Source organism: Marmota monax, unplaced genomic scaffold (genome assembly GCF_021218885.2).
Source record: "Marmota monax isolate L192 unplaced genomic scaffold, Marmota_monax_Labrador192_F-V1.1 WCK01_AAM20220418_F8-fsc00001, whole genome shotgun sequence".
Lineage (NCBI taxonomy): Eukaryota > Metazoa > Chordata > Mammalia > Rodentia > Sciuridae > Marmota > Marmota monax.
The window spans coordinates 25,168,887-25,184,445 of record NW_026693777.1 but is presented as its reverse complement, the minus strand read 5'-3'; the positions used below and the strand labels follow the sequence as shown (position 1 = coordinate 25,184,445).

At 41.2% G+C, this 15,559-nt stretch overlaps 1 protein-coding gene across 3 annotated transcripts; it reads right to left on the bottom strand.

Annotated features, from left to right (window-relative positions):
* Positions 1–1,027: 1,027 nt before the first annotated feature.
* On the bottom strand, positions 1,028–13,794 carry Six4 (SIX homeobox 4). 3 transcript variants are annotated; one of them, XM_046461147.1, is made up of 4 exons: positions 13,699–13,794; positions 12,656–13,491; positions 9,214–9,899; positions 1,028–5,397 (listed from the first exon to the last, which is right to left on the bottom strand). In XM_046461147.1, the coding sequence occupies exons 1-4, from the start codon at positions 13,699–13,701 to the stop codon at positions 4,601–4,603; spliced, it is 2,322 nt and encodes a 773-aa protein (XP_046317103.1). In that variant the 5' UTR covers positions 13,702–13,794; the 3' UTR covers positions 1,028–4,600. The 3 variants fall into 3 exon arrangements, with proteins under 3 accessions (XP_046317103.1, XP_046317102.1, XP_046317104.1); XM_046461146.2 differs by lacking the exon at positions 13,699–13,794 and having other exon boundaries at positions 12,656–13,589; XM_046461148.2 differs by lacking the exon at positions 13,699–13,794 and having other exon boundaries at positions 9,670–9,899; positions 12,656–13,589.
* Between the last annotated feature and the right edge of the window lie 1,765 nt (positions 13,795–15,559).

The following is a 15,559-nucleotide window of genomic DNA, read 5'->3' as shown; positions in this document are numbered from 1 at the left end:
TATCTGAATGCATCTTGTTTATTTACTGTCTCTTGTATTGGAAATGGTGATGTGCAAAGGTAAATTTCCACATTAATTATTCCTTCTGGAAAACTGGAAAAATGGAATGGAACTGCATAGATGAAGGCCTTGAATTCCCATTGGCAAGTTTAATTTGCTAGTTTCTTAAGAGCCACAAAAGTTTTAAATGGGGCAGCTACTTTGTCAAATGTTTAAAAATATTTGAGTAAAATGTTATAAAATGTAACAATTCCATGATTCTGACCCTGTACTCATTTATCAAGACACTATTTCATTTAACTGGCTTAACTACTGGACACAAAGTTGCTAGATAAATGAGCAGAATAACAAAATATAAAAATGACTGACATAATTATCTGAAATCAATCTTATGTTTTAATTAGTTTTGTAATAGACTTGTACAGTTGGTCCCCAATCTACTTTTACTCTCCCCTTTTTCAGTGAAGGGCATTGTAGGTCAGATGTCACAGAATTTTAAAATTAGGACCAAACTCTACCAAGGCCTAGGTCTTCTACATTCAGCAGCAATGCAGTTTTGCCCGTAACTTTCAAACTGGTGTAACCAGACTTGGGCTAATGGTAGTGCCCTAGGGATAGGTAATGTTGAGCTCTTTTAATTGATTTGGGAACAGACTTTCAGTTTAACCCCATACAGTATACCTACTGTATGCCAGCTACCACACTGAGCTCTTGGGACACAAAAATGAGTAAGGCACATTTCTCCCTTCTAAGGCTAAAATGTAATAGTTTAGCTCTGAGTGTGTGGTACAGTTAAGTGAATTGCATAATTCTGTACAAAGATCAGATATTATTTTCCGAAATGTCTCCAACTGGTCTCATAAGTATTTGCCAGTCTTTGAAATGCTTATGCGTGTGCTTTCCTACTCTTCTCTGCTTTTTCAGTGACAAAGCCAATATTACTTCCCATTTCTTGCCTAGTAAGATGGGTTACTCACATTTAAAAACACCATGTTCTTCAAATAACTTTTTTTTTTTCAGCACAGGATATGTATAAATATAAAGTTTATTTAGCATAGTGTTTAGAAAAATAAGTTCACATCATTTCAGAAAACAAATAAAACACTTAATTGTCCAGGCATAAACCCCCATTACAGTACAACATACATACTTTAGATCTCTTTGGTTGGGTAATTAAGCACAGAAATGTTCTGGGACATGCTCTGTGTGCCATCACCTAACAGTGCAGTAAAGACTCTGTTCCCCCACCCCATGATATACATTCTGTATAGAGTTTCTTTGTGTAAGGCACAGTAAAACCATTTTGAGTACATAACTGATTGCCTCTGAACATATAGTACATGCAACAAAAGAATAAAAAATTTTTGAGAACCCTGAAAGCCAAAAGAATCACATGCTATATAATTTTGACTAATAAAGTGTATGGTGGTAATATTTAATTAACTTGAAATGTATCAGTTAGATACAAAATAACTGTTAGACACTATCATCTAAGTAGTAGATGACTTTGAAACATCTTTTGTAAAATATATTTCTTTTCCCTACATTTTCCTGAATTATTTTTATATGAGATGATCTGTTAACACAGTTTAAAGAATGTTAAGTACTGGTAGCTATGTACTAAAGCACACTCTCTAGGATGTAGCAGGGCAGGTTGCTGCTACACATGCCCAATTATCCAACTTTTAACATGCAAGATACAAGGGCACATACAGGGAGATTTAAGGTCAGTGTGCAATTTAACTATTTTTTTTTTAATCTATGGCTAAAACATCTACCTGCCTTTCACAACATAAGAAAGGCACTAGAGTGTGTGATTAATTCAGAGTCTTTACTATAATTACACATGAGATATAATGCAGTATAACCCAGGTGCTCTTGCTTAAGAAACAAATACACCTTCTATTTAAACAATAGACTGTCCTTTACTAGATATGACTAAGAGCAAAATGCCAAATTCTGGCTGATAGAGTGCATAGATAGGCTCACACCAAAAATCCCAAAAGCCAGCAGCAGGGGTTGGGATTTGAAGGGTTATTTGCCCCATTCCAATTCTTCTTTGGGGCCACTAGAGGGTCATCTGTAGCATCTTCAAGCATTGGTTTATGTAAGGATATTCTGCCACATGAACTCCAAGGGTTCTGAGTCTGGCCCTTGTTATTGCAAAAAAATAAAAATAAAAAAACAAAAAAATTTGCAATTCTGTGCAAGGAGATCATGGGGTTTATCTTATTCCATTCACATATACATGGGCTACATGCCAACTGGCCCTTACTTTACTGAAAGAATAGAAAAGAACAATAAGTTCTTTGCAATGTGCATTGATTCTTAACCTGGTATATTGTGTAGCTACCTAGAATAACTGTAGGGTTATTATTATATCATGTTGAAAATATAAAGGGGTTTCCTAGGTAAGTCTTAAGTTTTGTGCTATCTTTTTCATAAGGGGAGAAGAAGAACTCTAAATAAAAGGCTTATATTTTTGGAAGACATATAAAAATTTTCCAGTTACATATGTGCCATATATAACTTTTAAAACCTGCTTATCTCCCTTACTAGATGGGTAGTTTTAAATAATTAACAAACTCTTGATAGCTGCAGTAATCAAATGGAAAACATCATTTTTATGTACACTACAGTACAGAGCCATGTAATTAATCTTGATAACACAGAACCAAAGAAAAAGAAAGCTGTATAAGTAAGTAGTGGTAGAATGGAAGAGAGCTCTAAAACACCTGACTTTGTAAAAACCAAGGCAAAAAACAGTTTCAGCAGCTTAGGAATAGTCACTAATTTCATTAAAAAAAAAAAAAAAAAAGATGTAGTAAGTTCTTTATCAAAATGAAGGGAGAGGAATTCTTCATAGGTGTTTTCATCTATGCCTGTGATTTACATTTGCAATAATAGCAAAAGTTAAGTACTCTATGGCCCTTATTCAATGTGCTCCACTGAGGGGCATGCAGAGCTCTAGAGAGGACCCTTTGTCCACATCTTAAAGTAAACAAGATGTAACATTTTTATGTTTAACAACTTTAAGTCCTCACTGAAGAGACCATTTTTCACTTTTCTGGCTTTTTAGAGGCCAGAGGTAACTTTATTTACTATATAAATGAATTGCATTATTACATCTTGCATTCAGAGTCCTGATAAACATAAACATTATCAAGCAAACTTAAAGAAAACCCCCAAAATTTACTTTTACAAAAGACTTGTTAATATAGTGCAAAGAGTCATGTGTTATAGTGTAATAACTAATTCAAGACACTAAGAATGAAATTTCGATGGGACAGAATTTTGCTCAATAGGAAAAAAAAATTACATATTTTTTTCTTTAACATTTTTGTTTTCCTGGCTGCATAATTGATTTTACATGGTCTTCTACAGTTTATTTTCACTGTAATGAAAATCATCAATAATAATTGATCCATTTGCATGATAATCATAACACATATTATTTAGTGAAACTTAAGTTCTCCAGACTTAAAGCAATTGGGATGAAATTGACCCTGTTAGATAGTAGAAAAGAATCATCAGTGCTTTTGTTGACACTTCTGTATCTCACTACTAATAAAAAGGCCACAAGGTAAAAAGGCACATAGAATTCTATATAAAACATATTTAAATGAACTGTGTTGCTAAATAAAGAACAAAGGTATGAAAAAAGTACCAAAATTCCAATATTGGGAGTTAGAGTTCCTGTTTCAGTGTTATTAATATTGACCTTAATAGACTCCTGATAAAAATCATTGTTTTAAAAATTCTACAAAAAAGTAAAACTTTGTTGGAAACAATGATGTTCGCTTCCTGTTCAAACAATAAAAATAAATTAAACAGTAAGAAAACATTTTTCTTTTCAGTTTATAACGCCTGAAGTATAAGAGAAACATACACAGTATAAATAAAATTCACCGTACTTACTCAAATCCTACTTACAGAACTGATATATTTACATTCATACTGAAGTGTTTCAGAGTTTTTGTGGAGGTTCAAACTTCCTCAGCCACAGTGAACTGTTAGCAATAATATTTGGAAATGTGTAGAGACTTAACCAAGACTTCCTCAAAAACGCTGAAAGAGAAATGTGTGTACGTACATACATATACATATGTATAATGTTTTAAGCTACTTAACCTTAAAAAAAAAAAACACTCTTAAAATAGTTTGCAGTACCATTTGTTTCTTAACCTTATCAATGCCCATGGAGTAAAAGTAAACAAAAACAATTGCATTGTTTCTAACAGTCTTTAGCTATACTTAATTCTGTTAGGTGTATGCATTTTTAATTTAAAAAACTATAAAGTTCTATTTTGACCTTAGAATGATATTGCCAACTAAATGATATACTCTGACTTGATACGTTTCATCTTGTTCCTTTGTCTCCATCTATTTAAAAGAGAACATTATGTGTGAACAAAAAAGCTGCAGTAATGCAGTTCTACGATTGTATTTTTAACTGATCTTCATGCAGATCAATCCAAAGTTTCTTGAATGCATTTACTTGCAAAAGTAGAATATTTTCCTTTCAATGGAAAATGTTTTGTCTTGGGGCTTCATGAAAAGATTTGCTGCTGATGCCAAAAAAAGGGTTTGGGGATAAAGTTTATAAGTCTTGCATATCTTCATCCAACTGGACAGTTTGGAGCTTGGCAAGCTCTTTTTTGTCTGTTTCCAGGTCTTCACAGACAGTTTCAACCATGCTATCTAGGACATACTTGGATTTGGAGTCCAGCATCATTAAGCTGCTTGTTGCTTTACTCTCAGAATTTTGTAAGAAATTCTCTTTTATGTTAGCTACTGATTGCAGAACCAAACGATGTTCTCTGACAAAATCCTGGTGTACTGCTGGGGAGGCATGACCCACCTGGTCTTCAGCAGCAGGAACTATTTCTCCAAGGGCAGCCTGAGTCATAGGGACTGACAATAGGTCTTGGCTAGTAGTAAGGGAGCAGTTCTGAAGAGTTGCATAGTTAGTGTTGCTGACAGATGTCACAGTAGATTTGTTTGCCACAGGTGCAGACATTGGCTGGCTATCAGCAATGTCAGGGTTTAGCTCGGTGGGATTTAGTAGTGTAGGGGGAGTCAGGGAAAAATTGTGAGCTGGGGATACATTAACTAATGAGGAGGCCAGTGAATGGAGGCCACTCCCCGAGATATTTTCAGAAGACAGATTTGCATTTACTTGTGCATTCTGATTGACAGGCATCAACTGACTGAATACCAGGCTCCTTTCCAAATTTTCCTGTTTCACAGATCCTACAGTCTGGCCTGAATTAGGAACAGTGTATACCACTGCACTGGGAGCAATAGAGCTCAAGAAAACCTTTCCTTGCTGGACTGTGGCAGACTCACTTGTAAATGTGCCCCCATCCGAAGTGCTTGAGTTTACTGAAATATTACCTAGGAAAAAATAAAGTAATGATTAGCATTGATGGAAGTGATAGGGAAAGAGAAAAAAATCACTTCTTTACCCATGTGATTTTTTTTCTTCAGGAATAGTTGTCTAGCAAAGTGAAACTTCTATGTAATAATGCAGCCCAATCATGGTTCAGAATCACCTTCATTCAGCACTTGAAACTATAGCTTTATGCTAAGTTAAAAAAAAACTATATATCTATGTCAAAATATTATATATATCAAGTTGGTTCATTATTATCAACTGATATCTGTTAATTAGTTGATAATTATTGCTAGCACTGCCAGTGCAACTAGAAAACATAAATGCAAAATAAAATGCCTTTGCTTTGGACTGCTCAATGACTGACATAAAATGGAAATGTAGAAAATACCACATAAAATGAGTTTCCCTGAGGCTTACAAGTTAACCACATAAACCTGTACAGACAAGTTGCAGACTTTCACCAAACTAGCCATAAAGTAATGTGAAGTCAACAAAACACTCAAAAGGATTTTTTCTTCTGTTGTTGAGCCAGCTCTCAATTTTCAGTGTTGTAGTGATAGGAAAAATTAATGATTACACTGAAATCTGCTTTTAAAAATACATATTAACATAAAGGATCAGAACTAATGTGTCTCTAAAAGGTTTGTATCGTTTGAGACTGTCACTATAATGGTCTGTAGAGAAAAAGAAATGTAAGTGGAAAAGTTAGAAGATGTTCAAATCAGATAACTCAGGCAGTGTAGATGAATTGGATACCCCATCTTCATCAAATATATATATATATATATATCTCCACCACGCCCCACCCCCCGAGTCTTTACAAGGGAAAAGAGAAATGATGGTAATCAGATGATTTAGGTCCCTAGATACTGCTATTGAAGGAGAGATGCATTTGGGGCAAGAGATGCATTTGTGACAGAATTCAGATGTGCTATTTGTTTACCCTGCCTCTGAATAAGATGTCAGCTCTTTAGTATTTGCGAAAATGGCCTAATGTTAAATTAGGGAATTATTTCTGAATTATTTCTGAATTATTTCTCTTTTTGAATTATTAGAATAATTGTGAATTATTACAGAGGCTGTTTATATGTGTTCCAAACATTTTTAAGCACCCTAATGCCAAGAAATGTCTTTAAATGAGAGAGAGAGAGAAAGAGGTGCAGACACAGATAGTGTATTTGAAGTCCTATGTAACTGTTACAAAATTTCATCATAGAAATACTGATGTTAAGAAAATAATTTCTGGCTGGGGCTGTAGTTCAGTGGCAGAGTGCTTGCCTAGCACGTGTGAGGTACTGGGTTCGATCCTTAGCACCACATAAAGAGAAACAAATAAAATAAAGGCATTCCATCTACAACTATAAAAAGTTGAAGAAAAAGAAAAAGAAGAAAGAAAAAGAAAAAGAAGAAAGAAAAAAAAAACATTTCTAGGTATATTTGGGCTATTTCCTAACATGAATGTTTGTTTAGGCTCTACAAATGATAAAAAAAAAAGTGCTTTTATATGAAAACATTTGGCTTCAACGTATGCTCTAAAATTCTTGTAGGTTGGTAGACTTTAGCAAAAACCATCTGAAAGAGATGTTTACTTTGTGTATGCGTGCTTGTGAAATTATTTACCAGTGTATATGTGCAAAAACAATTTTTTTTAATAGAGACAACATAACACATGAAACATTTTCCCAATGGCTATTGAATACAAGTAAAATAATACTTCTGTAAGTATAAAAACTATACTATATACAAATGAAAGGGGAAAGGCAGATATAATCTAAAAATGATTTTTAAGTACAACTGCAACTGAGTTTATTAAACATTAATTTTAAAATCATTAAAACTCCAAAGTACAAAGTAAATCTTTATAATGATGGTAAGAAAAGAAACCCCTTATTTTTTCAGATTTTTAATAAATATAAGATACAGATACTCTACTTTCTCATTTAAACCCTAATAATAGAAAGGTTAAGTTTACCTTATCTAGACATTTGAAACAAGGCTCTATGTGTTTTTGAGAAGTCATATCCCCAAAATGCTTTCTTAAGAACTGTAATACACACTACTATAAAGGAATTTGCTCACTGGACCCTTCTAGTTAATTAATCTCATGCCCTCAATTCACAGACAGTTTAAGGATTGACAGCCCTGTCTTTTAGCTATTTTAACTGAAAATGCTACTCTTATTCTATTTTTTTAAATTCTTATTTTTTATTATGTATAACAGCAGAATGCATTACAATTCTTATTACATATGTAGGGCACAATTTTTCATAATCTCTGGTTGTATACACTTTTATTCTTATTAAATGTCCCACTTAAAAAAATAATAACTATGGAACATTTAAAAAGTTAGATACTAGTTCATAATAATTTTCTGTGGTAGCACTTTTCTAGACTATAACTAACAAACATTTTAAACTTTTCTCCTCTTCCAATATACATACTCACTTTTTGTTAAAAGCTTTTGTTTTTAAATGTTACCTATTTTTGGAAATTTGCCTAAAGAGGGAAAAGGGGTTAGAGCCACATTATTGTAAAACTAAACACTTTGGCTTTTTCTGTGGCTTTCATATTTTGGCCCTAGCTGCAACAATGAACACTGAACAGTATGCTGCAGGGCTGTCATGTCTGACTAACATTTTGCTTAAAGAGAAACAAAGAAATTTACAATCATTTTCCCATTAGTGCTTCCAATAAGCTGAAGTAGATCATAGCTGTGGAAACAACAGGACTGTTCATAAATTGCCTAATTTCTTTCTTTTTTAAAAAAGTTAGATATGGTCCTTTTTTTTCCCCTTCACTTTTTATTTTTTTATTTTCATGTGGTGCTGAGAATTGAACCCAGGGCCCCAAGCATGCAAGGCAAGTGCTCTACCACTGAGCCATGACCCCAGCCCTAATTTTTTTTTTCTTTTTGGTAAAAATCATAGAAAGCTGAAAAGCTGACTTTGAAGGCCAGCAATCAATTAAAAATTTGTACTTTCAGATTTGCTTATAGAAAGGTAAACATGCATCAACATCTTCCACTCTTGAATTCAAGGGACCATGTAACCTCCACTGTCAAATTCTAACTATTCTTATTTCTCTACAACGACAAATGATCCAGACTTGGTTAAAGTCAGTGAAAAACTGGCATATTAGCTTAGGCTTTCTCAAATTTGAGATGAGTGCTTTCTCTAGAAGATTACTGGTAGTAAAGTCACAAATATATATCAATAAGGCTTATAGTTGTTTTCATAAATAAACTTGCACATTTAGGGGGTGAGTATATATCCTAACAGAAATCCAATCACATATTCTTCTGATTTTAAGTCATTTTAAGTTGTAGTCTTAATTATAGGGGGAACGTGATTCAAACAAAACTGATATAGTCTTTTTTGTTTGTTCATTTAAAACTATTTTGTTCAATAATGCTTAGGTAAAGCATATATATGCTTATCAACTGCTCAACTCATTTTTACATTCTTAGCAGTTTTATTCATTTTTAATTTAAAAAATGTCAAGTAATGGATACCACTACTTATTTTGTAAGCACTGATTGACATATTTTTGTAACTAGAATTGGTAAGACTTATGAATTATATTTTCCATTCAGTTTTTGGAAAATAAAATCTTATCCCACAATGCAAGGAAATGAAGCAAGCTGTGTGTATTACATGGGTGTTGTGAAGGAAAATTATATCAGGTTGTTCTGCAGCTGTGGAGTTAATGAGGTACCTGAATAGTAACATCAATCTATAGCTCTCACTAAATATGCCATTTTCAGCAGCAGCCCAACACATTCGCTGGTGCATTATGGTACCAAATGAGGTTTTTACCTTGTGAAGCTGCCACTGAGACAGGAGGCAGCTGCAGTGGAGAGAATCCAATGCTCCCATTAAGGAAGTGGCCGTTTGCTCCGGAATTAGGGATCTGGACAATGCCATATTGGTTAATTTGCACTGGTGTAGTAAAAGTCACTACGGAGCTTCCCTCCTGGGAAGTCACTGTTTGAATGCCTTCTCTTTTCACCTCAGTGCTGGGTATCAGCCCTGGGAATGACACGGGGGCACTGGGGCTATAGGAGTTGGTGGCTGCTGAGTTAGCAGCAGAACTCTGGAGGACTTTAAATTCCTTCACATCCTGGGAGGTAGATCCCAGTATGTCAGTCATGGCTACACCATTGCTCAAAATGTTTGAAGACAGTTTTGGTGGGTTCAATGACACTGTCTGTGTATTTCCCACATTTAATCCATTAAGGATAACTCCATTGGGTCCCTGAATAAAAGAATTACCATTAAGGAAGACAGGTGAAGTACTTGCAGGTACCAAGCTTCCATTCAACAAAACTCCAGAAGAGCTTAGTATCTTAGTATTTCCAATTTGTTGCATATATACTGGCTCCATGTGACTGGAAAGGCTGAGGTTGGTGACACCATCTGATGAACCTGAGAGTGGGTGAGGAGACAAATCTTCATGTCCCTTGCTGGATTCATCTTCAGTGCTGGGATTTCCATCTGACTCACTGTACAGAGGAAGAGAAAATCAAGACATTCAGAAGGTCAGGGGGATGACATTCTACATGGTGCCATTTGTTTAGAAAATAACTTCTAAACCCATTAAGGGTAGTATTTAAGGAAAGCACAGCAGGATGTCTACTAGTCCTGTTAAAATTATGAGACCTTTCAGCAGTTTCTGACCAGGGAATCAGGAAAGATAAATTCTCAGATCCTAATCATTTTTAATATATTTTAAGGGAAAGGCCAGAGACCTGGAAGATGTAAATTTAGCTAACAGAATTTACAGAATAGTTATGTATTTTTGTTTTTTATAGCACTGATGTGCTATTCCTCACTGGGAAATATGCTGCTACTTATATCACAGGAAATCTCATTAAATGAAGTGATCAGTTTTTCCTGTTTAGGAACGCTTCCCCTCCCCTCTATTCAGATTAGTGTTAGAGGTAGGTGAAACTGCCAAAGGAGCAGAAGGTGTGAAGTGTTCAGCTTTATTCACCATTAGTTAACAAGAGACCATTTTCTCACCTGCTCCCAAACTTCTACTCCACCAGACAACTCTCTCATTCAACAAAGAGGCTGTCCTTGTTGTAGGAAAGACACTTTCAACCCAAGAACAGTTATGTGCAGTCGCCTTTGAATCCAAAGGAAGCCATAGGGACCTATTTAACAAACACCATCCAGTGCCCTGGTGAGGTGGGAGGCAAAGGGTGTGGGTCATTCAGCGGCCTGGTAACTATCAGACCCCTTCCCAGAGTCCTCAATCCTGTTCCAGGCATGACTGTAATCTTTTGCTCCCAGACTTGGGGGAGATACCAAATTGGGGCTGGAGATTGGTGGTGGACTTTTTCCCCCATTTGGCTAGAGAGGCTGGGTAGATGGAGCAGGACAGAGGCAGTTTGGAAGCGTGTTGTGGGACTTGGCCCAGTAGATGATCTGACATCCCAGTAGTGGCCCGCGCGCGGTTCGCTTTCATGCTGAGGGGAGGGGATTACCCAGGCTTTGGGCTGCGGGGCCAGAGCGCGGAAAGCCCTTTGATTTACGAGCTGAGGCTGAGCAGCCGTCGCCGTCTGCGAGGGTGACTCACGGGGGTGCGGGTGGGTGGTAGATCCGGAGAGGGGCCTAAACCAAGCAACTAGGGGAGTGGGGCGTGGAGTTAGGGGGGAGAGGGGTGATGTTGGTATTCTGGCTTGAGGGTAGAGGGAGACTCGGGGAACGCGCCCAGTTTAGGAAGGGAGGCTGCAAGGCAGCTGGCCTGCGCACTGTGCCCGCTCACCGCCCTCTGATCCCCTGCCTAGCAGATTCTGCTGGTGCCTGGGCGCGGGGATCCGCGGCCTCTAGCGGGCAGGTGGCATGGCCTAACCAACGGGCTTTTTCTGGGTCCCTCCGCAAGTTTGCGGAAGGGTGCTCTCAGTCTCGGTGCGCGTTTTGTTTTGGTTACCGCGAGGCCGGGCTAGGACACAGAGCCTCTCTCTCTGCCTTGGGTGAGGCACTCGGCAGCCGTCGGGCCCCCACCGGGTTCTACGGGCAGGAGCTGTAAGGGCGGGCCGCGGCGGGCTCTGGAATGCGCCAGGTGATCACCTTCACCTGGCCCAGACGGGCTGGCTTCCCGACTCCCAGATTCCTTCTCTGAGCGTAACCTTCGAGCAGAGTTTGGATTCTTTCTCTCCAATCCCCGGAGGGCTGGAGATGCGATCTCTTTAGACGACCTTTTCCTTACTTTACCTCATCCAACAATATATACATACATGCGCGCGCGTACACACACACACACCCCAAGTGTATAACTCCTGAGGACACACAAAAGAGGTGGAAAACCCGATATTTCTTTTGGAGAGGGGAAAAACCTGTCAGTCAAAAAGTTCAAGCCCAACAGGGTGGGAGCTCAAGGAGGGGCTGAATTGATAGCGCCCCTTCTTTCCCGCTGTCCGCCTATGCCAGCCAGTCCCCCACCTCCCAACTACGGTACCAGTAGAGAACCACGCAGTTAGGGGGCCCAGAAAGGGGCCCCAGCAGCCCCGCAATCCCTACCGCGCTGAAACCCGATCCGAATTTGTTCAGAATCAGGTTTCAAAACACAGCACAGCCGAGCCGCCCCGGCACCCCACGTTGCGGCGGTCTCGAAAGGAACCACAACCGGCAGGGTGAATGATTAACTCTGTCACGTTAAAACCTCGACGTCCTCAGACCCCTTCTGGGTCGCCAGCCCCCACTAATGTTCTCTTCCCCTCAGGGCTTCCCAGCTGACCTCCAAGGAAGACCCGGAGGCAGCCGAGCCCCGGGGATACTGAGTGTGCGCACGACAGGCCGGGTGTGACCCAGCGGAGGTGCGGACCCGGCAGGCGCTCGGTTGCCTTCGCGGGCCTCAAGCGGCTGCGAGAGTTGCCCTGCCAGCGTCCGCACGCCCCTCCTTCGCCCGGCCAGAACCCAAGGAGAGAGTGGCAACTTCAAAGCCAGCGGGATGGGGGTGGGAAGCCGGGCAGCGGTGACCAGCCGAGGTGGGGGCGGGGACTGAGACCTAGGCAGGCGACGAGAAACTTCTGGGGGCAGGAGGGGGAGGGTGAGGAGGGAGGTTCCCTCCGCCCCTTGCTACAGCCGCCCCCTGCTCCGGGTCTGGGAGCGAGGTGGGGGGCGGGGAGAGGTGGGCAGCCGGACCCGGCTGGTGGGGAAGGTAAGCGCCATGTTTGCGAGCACTTGGAGGAAAAGAAAGCCGGGAAGGGGGTGGGGGAGAGGAAGGGGGAGGAGGAGGAAAGTTGGCGCTCACCTTTTGGACTGGGTCTCCGAGGGGTTCCGGTCGCGCTGCCGGCGGTTCTTGAACCAGTTGCTGACCTGGGTGAGGGAGAGGCCGGTGATCTTGGCCAGGTGCCGCTTCTCGGCGGGCGAAGGGTAGCGATTCTGCTTGTAGAGCTCCTTGAGCGCGTTGCGCGACTTCTCCTTGAAACAATACACCGTCTCCTCGCCGTCCCAGATGGTGCGGGGCAGGGGGAATTTCCTACGTAGCCGGTACTTGTCCACGGCGCCCAGCGGCCGGCCGCGGGCTCGCTCGGCCTCCGTGTAGCGCGCCTTGTACCAGAGCTGCTGCAGCAGCGGGTGGTTGGCCGACTCGAAGCTGTGGCTCTCGAGGATGCTGTAGAGCTCAGGGTAGATGCCCTGGTGGAAGGCCACGAGCGCCCGCGCCTTCAGCAGGCTCTCGTTGCCACGTAGCAGGTCGCTCTGGGGCAGGGACCACAGGAACCGGGCCAGGCGGTCCAGGTTGCCCCCCTGCTGCAGCGCCTCGCACACGCAGGCGACATGGTCCGGCGAGAAGGCCAGCGGGGTCTGTGCGGTGGTGCTGGCGGCGGCGTGGTGGTGCCTGCCCAGAAGTTCCGAGTGGAGTTGTACCTGATCCGCCGCCGCTCCGGCCGCCGCCGCCACTGCCCCTTCCTCTCCACTCACCCTGGCGGCGGCGGCCGCGGCGTCCCCCGGCTCCAGGGGGAAAGGGACTGGAGCCGGGGGGCTCAGCCCCGCCACCGCGCCCCCCGCCACTTCTCGGTGCGCCTCCTGCCCTTCCGAGGCGCTTTCCATCCCATTCTCCTGCTTGATGTCCGCCGCACTTGCAATCTGCCCGGTGGGGGAGGAAGAGGACATTTTTTGTTGTTTATTTTCCTCCCTCCCTCACTCCCTCGCACTCTTTTCCTCTTTCTTTCCCCCTCTCTTACTCCTCCTCCTTCGTCTCCCTCCCCCTCCCCCCCTCCGGAAAGCCCACTCCCTCCCTCCCGGTTTCGGCTGGATCTGGCCGATCAGGTTTCCCCCCGGCCACGCAGTCACCATTAAGATAGCTGCTAGAGCAAAGTAGTGTAAACGGATAGCTGCTTTCTGCCGTTCCCCCAACGTGACTCCTCCGGTTGCTGCATACTATATGGCACTGGCGGCCCGGCCGGCCTGGCCGCGCCACCTCATTGGCTATTTCGCATTCAGAGGGAGGAGGAGACACTGTGTCTATCCCTGTCGATCACCCGCCTCCTACTCCACCCCTTGCCTTTCCCTCTGCTCCTGACCCCCAGGCACCTATACCTGAAGGCAAGCACCAACATTCTTTTCTGGCTGTGCTGCTGTACGGGCAGTTACCTAATGTACCCTGAAAACTGGACAACTCTTTCAAAGAAAGATCCTGTGATTCCAGAGGGCACATTAGTTGTGTGGCCTTATGGTCTGGACGGCTGAACAAAGAGACACCCTCAGCATCTAGATGACAGAACTTCAGAGGACAATTCAGAAGCTTCTCAGTATGTCTCCACAATCCCACCCCCTTGATGTTTTTGTCAAGGATTTGTATTCAAAAGGGTCCAGGATTGAATGGCACTGGAGAATATTCTGTGGGGGCAAGCACTTAGAGTAAATTAAAATTTCAAAGGAGGAAAATGTTTGAAAACTTTGAAGTAAATGGTGTGAGCAGCCCACTGAAAAGGCGAAAAGAAGAAACCTTTTTTTTTTTTTTTAAATGTGCTTAACCTTGTCACTTGAAGGACTGGCAATCCAACTGGGATGAACATGATGTAATTAAGCATACAGAATATTAAACCTTATGTTTATCCTGGATACATCGTGTAAAAGAGATCTAAGCTTAGAATTATAACAGTCGGAAATTTAAGTCTTAGAATATTTTTAATATAAATGTATAAATACTGCCCCACCCCCACCTGGGTGCTGGGGATGTATAAATAGTTTCTGGATAAATAGTTCCTTTTCTGAAGATGATATTTCTGGAAGAAACACCATTCTTTACTTTATGAGTGGTGTCGTCGAGGAGATCAGTGCAGGATCAGCAGCTCTCTCCAAACACAGATAGATGGAAGATTGCCCTCTGGTCTGAGGCTGAGTGTGTGGGGTGCAGTCTGTTGCTGTTTTCAGTTGTGTCTCTTCTTCAAGGTTTGCTTGAGGTCCTAACTCGGGGATAAACCCATTTCTGCCTCTGACTACTGGGGGTCAACTGGATCTGGCAGCTGCTGCTCTTTCTCAGAATCCAACCTTTTAATGACATCATCCTAACCTTTACTTCAGGATGGCCTTGCATCCTTCCTGCTTCCCAACTAGCCATAACTGCCTACTGCAGCACATTATAAACAGCTGGTTAGGTCACCTGCTGTCATGATCAGCTTGATGAGAGGTTTCTTTATTACTGTGGGGCTGCATTTTATTGCTGGTCAACCAAGATGTCATTTGACATAGTATTTAATTTGTTTTTATATTAACCTAATCTGATGAAGCCAGAAGTGATGTCTTTGGTAGATTTAAAATTCATAGTCACAGGAAAAACCACTTGCTTCTACTCTTTTGGAAACATCCAGTTAGGTATCAAGCTTCAGGACAATACCTGAGGTTCAAATTTTTCTTTAATTTTTTAAATCATACTTTTTACTTTGGAATAATTTTGCCTTAGTGGAAAAATCACAAAAATACATAGAGTTCCCACTTCCTCTTCACATGGTTGCCTCTAATGTTAACATCTTAGATTAGAAGGGTACATTTGCCTGAACAAATTAACATCAGCACATTACTACTTGTTAAATTCTAGACTTTATTTGGATTTCAGTAGTTTTTCTATTAATGTCTGCTTTCTGTTTCATAATCCAGTATAGGATACATATTGCATTTAGTTTCTTGAATATTTATTTATTTATTTATTTCA